Raw genomic sequence first — 10,735 nt, forward strand, 5'->3', positions numbered from 1 at the left:
AAGTCTGGTTATAATTTTTTAAGATGTCAATTTTTGCGAAATGGTCCCTGCGCAAGTGGGTGTTCGCACTGATCGTGCCTGTGTGGCCAACTTTTTTTTTTTAAATGCCACCAATTTCTTCTGAATTGTATCATTCTAACAAAACTGAAAAAAAATGACACCATAACGTACTGTTGCTGATGCTTAAGACATACCATAATAACCCCCATACAATATAGCCTCAAGCTATTCATAGATGTACCTTTACAATCACTTTAATTTCAAGGCCCTTATTAAAATACTTATAACAACAGATTCATGGGAGAAAGTTAAATATGTCTACTGAACGCAGCCCTTTTCACTGTTTAATATGACTTTAATTCAAGCAAATATACTGTAAGTAGGCTTGATTTGTTTTTGGGTCGTTTCCAGCCGGTCCTCGCAACAGTCTTGCCACTAGAGTGCGCATTGCTCGTGTGTGTGTGTGCGCGCGTTTGGAGAATATCAAACAAGACGTCAAAGGGTGCGGAGAGCCATCGTGTCGGAATCGTGTGCACGAAATGTGTACAAAGGGGACTGGCGTCTGGCGATATTCTTTTTTTCAGTGTTGTTCTGCAGGCAAGGGGTTATGCTCTACAAATGTATGACGGAGCGATAGAGTACAAACATGAGAAGGACCAACATTGGAGCGGACAGCGCAAATACAGTAGCCTCTTGATAAAGTAAAACTAAAATTTTGGACGAGCAAGCGAACTTTCAGCGCACTGCCGTTCATCTTTCAAGGTAAGCTTGTGAAGAAAGTAAGAAAAATAGTTATAACCTATGACAGCATATAAAGTTATGTTGTTAGTTTATGTGGGGAATAATCACAGCTGGTAAGGAGAATGTATGTTTTTACTTATTCATGGGGAAGCTGACAAAATCATTTCACATAACGCAAATGTTTCGGCGCTTGGGTGAACACTTTCGTGGTGAACGAAGTCGCATTGCCCCGGCGAGAGCAAACTTCACGAGATTTTTTTACTCTTCCACGGGAGACAAAATTCGGATGCGACTTTAAAGTATGAGAGTGTCATGCTTCGCTGGAGAAGGAGACTGAGTGGATGCTTGGTGTGAAGTATCCCGCCTGCGTGCGTGAGTGCGGAACAGCAGCGAGGCATAGAGACTGCCACGGCTGCAAGAAATTTGATCTGTTGCGGCACCGGGGAGTCCTATTGCCCGCCTCCAAACTCCGACTCGCCTTGGGTCAGGCAGACCTAAACAGCGTCTCGTCTCAGTTATAGGGTTTTGGCCTTCACGTGCAGTTCTACCCTGCGACGTCGTTCGCGATCTGCGCGAGGTACCCGTAATCCTGCACTACGCGTCTGTGTGTTGCCCGCCGTCATAAAATTCTCTGTGGGTTTTTAATTATGGAGCTTGCAGACCAATTTCGGAGCAAGGCGACTTCAGCCATTTCTCGGACTGAGGAACTGACGTTTTAGAATCGCACAGTCTGGTGAGTTGTTGCAGATTTTTGTAGTTCATGTATCATGTAAAAGAGTAAGCATAAGGGCATGACGAAGTTGACGATGATGTACCCTAATGTCATGTATTCTCCGTAATAATAATAATAATAATAATAAACAGTGTGACTCGTTTTATTGAATGTTTCCACTTAAATTAGAGGTTAGCCCAGTTCAGCGGGAGTAGCACTGCTATCTGTTAATTTGTTGCTTGCTGCTTTGCTGGAAACTGAGTTTGACTGCATACGGTGGCAATGCTCCAGCCAAAACATGATGGCAGTTTATTTCACAAGATTACAAATTTGGTTGAAAGGGCAATACTGTGGTTCACCACATGTAATAATCGCACAGCAGTTTATAAATTATGTCGAAAAATATTTTTATAATTTTTTTATTTTAATCACTTTATGCAAGTCTAACCCGCGCGGCTCTCTCACCTTCACCCCTGTTTGGCTTAATCATAAACTAGAGAGGTTGTCAACCTCTCACGGTGCTCGTTTAACCTACGGTCTTGATATGAATAATGCAAGACACTAGAACAGTAAGAATCATTGCTCTGCTTGTGTGAAGTAACAGAAATCAGACAGATTAGCGTTGATATGGTCACCATACAAAGCTTGGTGGGAAATTAAATATTTCCCCATGCAGAGATTTGTTTCACTGCTGAATTTTGGAAAAGAGGTTTGGCTTGTAGGGTGTGTATGCCCTGGGGTCAGCCACGCAATTCTGCATCAAATCAGTTTGCTGTGAGACCTGGAAATTCTAGTTTCGCTCTAGAATTATGCAGAGCAAAAAATAAATAAATAAACGCATTAACATTTTTATGTGTTCTGAGGTTGATTCCAAGTTTTTTAAAAAGTTGAGTTTTCAACACAACACAATTCCAGTAATTCCCCCCAGTTTACCAAATCTACATTTGCCATAACCACATTAAACCAACCACTCCAAACAGCACACATTCAATCTTCCAGATTGGTTTAGCACACGCTGTATGCAGGGTTAATTGATTACAGGTTGTGAAAATTGGGCACTGTTACAGATGCCCATGGCAGATGGTAGGAGTCTTTAAAATATGATTCCTAGAAATTAGTTAACTAACTTTAACTAACTGGACATTTATTTACCTATTATTTCCAAGTTGCCCAATGGAATTGAATTTATCGGTCGTTTGTTATCTGCGCACTTGTCTTTATGTGGTATATTTACATTCCTAGTGCAGACTTGTCACATTATGAAATATTTATGATATAGCAACTGAAGTATTGCACAAACTTTTAAATTTATTATGCAACATAACAGTCCCAAAGGAAGCATGTCAAAAAGCCCTCTTCAACTACTGGAATGCGTATTCCATTACAGGCCACACAGTGAACAGAGAATGTGTATAAACAAACTAGATTCCATTGTGAAATGTTCTGTCGCAAGTGGGAGGTGCAGTCTTAGTCACAAGTTTTATGCATCTGAATTCTACTTTTTTCTCTCTCAATGATCAAAGGGCCAAGAGCCCGTCTCCGATGGGAAGCACTTTGGCCCCAGGGGATTGCTGCTTGAATAGACCGGTCACAAAGAAACAGTAGCTGTAAAATATGTAGTACCATCACTGTCCGTAACAAACAAAAATGTGAGGATAACTGAAGGACCTGGCAAATCTTAAAATGAGAGGTCCAAGGAGTAGGCCGTGGTGAACACCAGTCCTAAGAAAAGTTGCATTATTCAGATTTTTGTACGAGGACTAAGTCCAGCATAAAGCCATTTCGGAAAGGCAGGAGAAGTGCTGGTTGTTGGAGGGGGAGGAATGGTGGAAATTGCACAGTAACAACAGTCTGAGCGGAAGAAAAGTGGTGTTAAAAATAGCGACAGTTGCAAAAGGTGTAATGGTGTGTTTCTTTGACGACTAGGTGTAATACCAGCCAATTAAAGCAAAGGGTCAAAACATCTAAGAGCCGACCAAGGTGTCAAGGAGAGTGATTGTGTGGGAACACCTGTTGGGTTTATGACCCCTTATAACACAGGTGAGAGGTCAGCGTCTGAGGACAGAGGTCCAAAAGTGATGAAGATACGGTAAGATGATGGTGGAACTCACTGGTCAAAAAGCAGAGGTGAAGACGAGGTTCTTTTTGTACTTTAGTAACAGAACCAACGCCCCCCATTTCTCCTGCTGAAGTCAAGCCCACAGATCCCAAAACTCCAGAAGCTGCTTCGGTCATGAATGCCAACCAAGGCATTAAAAAGGTGTAACGACCGCAAACAGAATGCAGGACGTAGTTTGTCTGATGAAAGTATTCTTTGATTTGGAGAAAAACAAAATTTTATGGCAGAATCATTGCCTGGCCGGTCATCTGACAAGACCACAGCAGAAATTATGCCATTCTCTGAAACAGACACAAAGCAAGACGCGGTGACTCTCTGCCTCGAATGATTTACCATTTGAAATCAGTCAATGAGAAAGAAATTAAACGTATGGAATTAGAACAGAGCATTTACTAGTGTTCTTTCAATGGCATTTGATGCATTTCAGTCAAAACTACAAAATTAGCTGTATTTGTGATTATAAAATGACAAACAAGGCCCCACCTCTACAGGAGACCACACTGCTTGTTTCATAAAACCTTTTATGTTAGATTGAAGTGTTCTGTGAACCTGACGTGGAATTAATACATGGAATTTGCTACAAAGTCCAGAAAAACTTTTTTAGCTGGTTTTTATATTATGCAACTTGTTGCTACATAAGTTAATGGCTTATGTACACGGCAGTGCATGATTAACAGTATGCGAGAGACTTCTCCGATGGGATTGCAGAACAGGTCAGGGAGGAGGCAGACTTTGACCACCAGTAAAGCATCGATTTTGAACATAGTCCCTTGTGCCCACACTGTCCAAAACTGCTCTAAAGTATCAGCCTAAAAATGAGTTTTGTTAAGGCTTTCTGTCATTCTGTACAGACTGTTTTTTTCTGCCAGGTCAAAAAGTGTCATAGGAGGTTTAAACGCAAGCTGTTAGTAAGCGTAAAAGAAAAGCGCATGGTCATGCTTTTGATGGAGACAGGGAGAGAGAGAGTGAGAAAGAGAGGGGGGAGAGAGCAAGTGAGAGAGAGGGTGGGGGGGAGAGAGAGAGAGGTTAATTGACTGCAGTCGGAAAGCTGCTTTTTACATTTCCAGTATATGCGGTAACAGTGCAGTGTGTGCAGTAACAGCACTGCAGTGTGCAGTAACAGTTCAGTGTGTGTACTGTGTTCGCATAAATATTGTGGGGTTTCATTTGTTTTCTATTAATCTTTTTATTTTGGGAATTTCTGCATTTTTCCCATTTAGCCATGAAGACTGCACCACAGTTTACGTGTGTTGAAACATAGGGGGAAAACTGTAAAGAAAGCAGTGGGGTGTACTTTGATCAACAGAATTTGGTTAAACTTCCTGGGGAGTCATGATGGGAAAATAGGGCTCAGAAGCATTGTGGGAAGTGGGCTAAATAATGCCATGAGTGTGTGTGCGTGACTTACAGAGAAGAGTCAAATTCAGTTACAGATCTAACAAGTCTATAAAAAAAAAAAACTGTCCCTGCCACGTGGAGAACTGAAGGGTGTGGAGATGCCGTTTGTGAGCTTCACACCCCCCCCCTTCCCCGATGCTGCACTTACCTCCGGGCAGGTACACGCACGCCATGGCTCGTTCTGCCCGAGGTCATTCGAGGACACGCAGACGTATAAAACTGATCGTGGATCAGTCTGGGGAGCTGGCCGAGTGCCCTGGGGTCAGATGTCCTCTCTGCTGGACGTGCCGAAAAGCAGAGTGCTGACCCCAGTACCTGCGCAGGGCAGAACCGAACGGGGGAACGGGCGGGACAGCGAACGACGGGCTTCAGCAACGACGGCCTTTTTTACACCGTGCCTCGAGTCCCCTGGACCAAACAGAAACAAAGAAATGTTTTAAAAGGTACCAGAGTAAGGATGTCCGCTGCACGGCACAAATGAAATAATGAAAGAAAGAGAAGAATTTAAAAAAAGATCAAGATGCACGGAGCAATCATGAATAATGCAGGCTATTCTACAGTGAGAGAGAGAGAGAGAGAGAGAGAGAGAATTAGACAGGATCACGTAGATGTTCATGAAGCAACAACGAGAACTAACTAAATCTGCAGAACATCTGTTTTTCTTTTGTTTTAACTAAACAAAAGGGGGAAAATACACCCTCCACCCGTGTGTTTGTGCTGGCGCTATGGCAACGTGTTGCGATCGCGTTTTAAAGTGAGGGCGCAGAGTTTCAGAACCGGCTGGAACCCGCGGGGAGTATCCGGTGTGAGCGTGGCATTTCCTCGCCCTCTGCACTCCCAGAGAGCGTTACATCAGCCCCTCCAACTGATTCACGGCTGAGTATCCCGCTCCACCGGAACCCTCCGCCCCGGCAGCGTTCCGCCCAGGCGCCCGACTGTGCCGTGCTTTGAGAGGCTGGGTTCATGCATCACGATCGGGTCTCATTGAGTAATGCGTGACTAAGACATTACCATCCCAGGTTCTGTCCGACACGTCTGAGGTTCTGCATTTTTTATACACAAAAAGAGCCAAAACGCAGGAAATAAATACTGTGTTCTATTGGTCCAGAGTTCCAAACACCCAGCATTCCATGGGCTGGCGCGACATGTTGTGTGTTGTGTGTAAATTAACGGTTAACTGATGGGCCATACAGTAAATATAATGTATTTTTAAGTGTTGATAATTCCTGCTTTGTAACTTTATAAATGGGGTTCATGACAATTTCGACAGTTGCATTCAGACTCCAAAACAGTTTGCAAAACCTGCTCCAACTATAAATTTCGCGGAACATTAGTTGTAAACAAGTCATATACCAGACTATGTTTCGGAGAATTTTAAGCCAGCTGAACTTGTTCTCAACCGTACTTGGGATTGGTGGGTGTGCCTGCTGTGTATTCAGTTCACCGTCTTATTGCTTGTTATATAATGCAGACCTTTAGTAGTCTTGGTGTATCAGAGGAACTTGTGTTAGTCACTGATGTAGGGTCGCTTTTACACCGAGAGCAGAGTACCAGCTCTGCATACTGCTCTGAATTACGTACATTTGTACATCTGCATGAATGTCTGTTGGTGTTGCTGTCCTTAGTTGGTTGGAATTGTACGGTGCAGCTCTGATTAAGGAAATGAGGGCACTAACGCTGTAGCTTTGTCCTTGTCCCCGCCAGGGCGCCATGGTGACCCTCCTGTGGATGGGCGTGTCCCTGCTGCTGCTGGCGCAGGTGGGCGGGGCCTTGCGGAACTGCCACCCGGGCTGCCGCTGCGAGGTGGAGAGCTTTGGCCTGTTCGACAGCTTCAGCCTGACCAGGGTGGACTGCTCCGGGCTGGGCCTGGGGGAGGCGGCCCGCCCCGTCCCCATCCCGCTGGACACCGCCCACCTGGACCTCTCGTCCAACGCCATCCGCTCCCTGTCCGCCGCCCTGCTCTCGGGCCCCGGCTACACCACGCTGGTCAGCCTGGACCTCAGCTACAACCTGATCGGCGCGGCGGACGCCGACGCCTTCTCGCGGCTGCGCTACCTGGAGACGCTGGACCTGAGCAACAACGCGCTGGAGAGCCTGCGGGACGGCTGCTTCGCCGGCCTGCCGCTGACCGAGGTGGACCTGAGCGGGAACCGGCTGGCCGAGCTCCGGCTCGCCGTCTTCTCCGCCAAGGGCCAGGGGGGCCGCCCGCTCAGCGTGGACGCGTCCGGCAACCAGCTGACGGCCGTGACGCGGGGGGCCGGGGGCGGGGCGCCCGAGCTCCAGAGCCTGACGCTGGCGGGGAACCGGCTGAGCGCCGTGCCGGACGCCCTGAGGGGCACGGGCCTCCGGTACCTCAACCTGGACGCCAACCCCGTCGCCGAGTTCGGGGAGGGCGCCTTCGCCGGGCTGGGGGAGCTGACGCACCTGTCGCTCGCCGGCCTGGAGGAGCTGCGCGCCGTCCGGCCCGGGGCTTTCCGGGGCCTCCCGAACCTGCAGGTCCTGGACCTGTCGGGCGCCCCGCGCCTGACGGAGCTGGACCCGGAGGTCTTCGGCGGGCTGGGCGCCCTGCAGGAGCTCAACCTGTCGCGCTCGGGCGTGGCCTCCCTGCCCGAGAGCATCCTGAGCCACCTGCCCAGCCTGAGGAGCGTCACGCTGGGGGCCGACGTGCACTGCTGGAAGACCCAGCGGCAGGGCCAGTTCCACAGGCAGCTCGGCCAGGCCAAGAGCGACCAGGTGCTCACCTGCAACGTGGCCGCCCCCGCCGCCGTCGTCTTGTGAGGTCGACGGGGGGGGTGGGGGTAGGGGGTGGGGTCGCGCTAACGAGAGGGACCCAGATCTGTGCCTTTTTTCTTCCCCCAAATCGCTCTTACGCTGAAGAAAGTAACTTATTTTTTTTTTGTTCCATTCCTGCAAAACTTGAGCATTACCTTGTGTGATGTAACGTTTATGCGTAATTCCACAAAGACAAAAAAAAATGTATCTTTGCACATATTCCCTTAGGCCAACACACCTCCCTGGTGTTGCTCAGAGTTACGGTTTCACTGAACCCAGAAAACAAATCATCCAGTACACATTACGGGCGCTCTGGAGGAAGGGGATCCCACGTCATAAATATTGAATGTCAAGCAATCACGGTTGCACACAATTTTTCTTAATGTGAAACACGCACGTTGATGTTTGTTTATTAAGCCCAGAACTGTAACAGTATTAATTTATTGACAAGTTCATCAAACTTGTTTGCTACAATGGAGAGCAGTGTGCACACACAAAAACTTTTTTTTTTTGATCAATGTAACCAATCCTTCCAAAACAGAATAACAGAACCTTTTTTTTAAGTGAAATGCGTATTTCCACTGAAGCAAGTTTAAGGGCGGGAGTTGTGAATAATGCACTAAACATCAAGAATCTGTGGCATTTCCAGAACATTTCTGTTACAGTTGCATCGACTGTAAGCACGGCATATCAAAAGCACTCAGCATATGAGTCGCTTGCTTGCGTTCATTTAGCATACCTATACCCGTTTGTAGCGCTAACCACTGCACCCTTTCTCCAGCCTTAGGACTGTGTTAATATTGCAAGCGTTCCTTCACAAATAATTGGGTTACTGGTCTGTACAAGAAAAAAAAAAAAACACGCAATGGTAATGTAAGCATAGCAGAATAAGCCACATGTAGGTGAAGGACTAAATATGTTTTTATTTGTTTTCCCATCTGAGAATGACCAGTAGTTAACACACTGCAGCTTCCATGTGGTTATGGAGTGTGTTGCAAGAATAATGCAGACACCGTTATAATCACATGTGGCTGTGGTGTAGGGAGCAAACAGGCCTGTTTTGGACCAGATAGGACATTTTTATGTAGTTAAAATCGCTTTGGGTCCCCTGGTTGATTTGGAATTCCTTTGTAACGTTGTAAAAGGTGGATATGGTGAGAGGTTTTCATATGTACGGCTTCATAGCCAACAATTTCCACGACAGTGGCTTTACTGTGTGCAATCTGCTGCTCCCCTCTGCTCTCCTAGAGCACAGTCATGTTACTGATGGTCCTTTCAAGCGTGTGTTTCTGTGTACACTGCATGCGTGTGTGTGTGTGTGTGTGTGTGTGTGTTTGTGTATGTATGTGTGTGTATGTGCGTATATGTGTGTGTGTGTTCGTGTATGTGTGTGTGAGAGACAGAGAGGCTGTGAGGCTTAGCTTTTTTTAACCAATGTTGAATGGGGCCACTGCTTCCAAAAACTGAGGGTCCAGGTCATATATTTGTCAGAGGCTGCAGTGAACTGTGCCACAGCAAATCCTGCTCTCTGAGGAAAACGATATTGCACCCTGGGCTAGCTGTGACAAAGTGAAATGAGTTTTTCCCCTCCGGATTATCTTAAATTTCACTGAACAAGAACAGTTGTTTGTTCAAATGTGGTCTCAAGTTTTGGCTCTCCGAAGGCTGCTATATGTCCAATAACTGACTTAACACCTGGAAAGAAAGTAAAAAGATGATTTTGGATATTACTAGAAAAAAAAAAATTCTGTATATTACACAGGCTTTTATATTCAACAGGGCAACAGAATGGATCTTTTACTTCTTTTACGAAATATAATTTGAGGATTGGTCAGTCCATACGTAACAATGCAGCATATGCAACTCGTGACATGACACTTTGCTATCTGAAGCCAGTTTTAAAATCCAATACAAATAAGCACTGGTAAATTAAACATTTACACCCTGAGCCCTTGTGCTAAAACTTTTCTGCTGGCAGAAAAACCACACGCGTGTAATATTTGTAAGGAAAACAAAGGCAATAATAAACAGCTGTCTGTCATCTTTGCTTTCTTGGCAGCCGTGCCATTTCTGAAACCCTGATACGACAATCAGCTTCACGTCTGCAACGGAGTTCCTTCAGACAAACTGTCCAACACTTTGAGCAGCGACTTTTGTATGCGGACATCAGCATTATCACGCAGTATGTAACAGGATGTTTAATACGAAAGATTAAATGTCTATTCTCACGTTGTTCTGTTTCCCTTTCTCCTTGAAGACTGCCCCCGAGGGTTATTTGCTGACTCATCAGACGTTCTTTCCCATGTTCTTCTGCCACGCCCGTTCCTACATCGCTTTCTTTAGAAAAACCTGGCAGCGCCTACACTCTGACTATCCCTGCTGTCGTTTTCCAAACAAGACATGTCAAACGCTGGTATCGATGTCACTGCCAGAGACTTGGGACACTTTGACTTAGCCAACTTTAACCCTTGAGTTATTCGTTAAAAAATTAGAAATTGTCTTAGACCTCCCCACCCCCTCATGTGGCAGCAGTTAGAACACGAAAGCATGACACAGTGATAAAGAGGAAGCTTGCCAAGAATAGCTTTGTAGATACAAAGGCAGGCCTACATAAGAAGCATCCCAAAGCAGCTCCAATGAGGTAGAATCACATGACTCATAAACAGTACAATGATGAGTATGAGATTAAAAAATGAAGTGCAAAGATGGATGATTAATGGAATCAATCTTGCCTATCAAAGAGGAGAGAGCATGCACAGGATATCACCATAGTCTGTTACAGACAGGAATGTAGATTGGACTAAATTCTTTTTATTTTTTCTTCAAATGAAAATAAAAACCCAATTAGAGTCCCCCCCCCCCCACAAAGTTTTCAATATGTGCACTATATGACCAAAAGTATCCCTGACACCCCTTGGTCTGAGGCTGTTTATGGTTTTGGCTAGGCCCCTTAGTGAAAGTGAAAGCAAATCTTAATGTACAGCATAGAAGCA

General features: G+C 45.8%; 1 protein-coding gene across 2 annotated transcripts; it reads left to right on the forward strand.

The window, feature by feature from the left end:
• The first annotated feature begins 474 nt into the window (after positions 1-474).
• tsku (tsukushi small leucine rich proteoglycan homolog (Xenopus laevis)) lies at positions 475-9,974 on the forward strand. 2 transcript variants are annotated; one of them, XM_064301997.1, is made up of 3 exons: positions 475-762; positions 1,395-1,474; positions 6,675-9,974. In XM_064301997.1, the coding sequence occupies exon 3, from the start codon at positions 6,681-6,683 to the stop codon at positions 7,746-7,748; it is 1,068 nt and encodes a 355-aa protein (XP_064158067.1). In that variant the 5' UTR covers positions 475-762; positions 1,395-1,474; positions 6,675-6,680; the 3' UTR covers positions 7,749-9,974. The 2 variants fall into 2 exon arrangements, with proteins under 2 accessions (XP_064158067.1, XP_064158066.1); XM_064301996.1 differs by lacking the exon at positions 1,395-1,474.
• Positions 9,975-10,735: the final 761 nt, after the last annotated feature.

This window comes from Anguilla rostrata, chromosome 12 (assembly GCF_018555375.3).
Source record: "Anguilla rostrata isolate EN2019 chromosome 12, ASM1855537v3, whole genome shotgun sequence".
In the NCBI taxonomy this organism is placed as follows: Eukaryota; Metazoa; Chordata; class Actinopteri; order Anguilliformes; family Anguillidae; genus Anguilla; species Anguilla rostrata.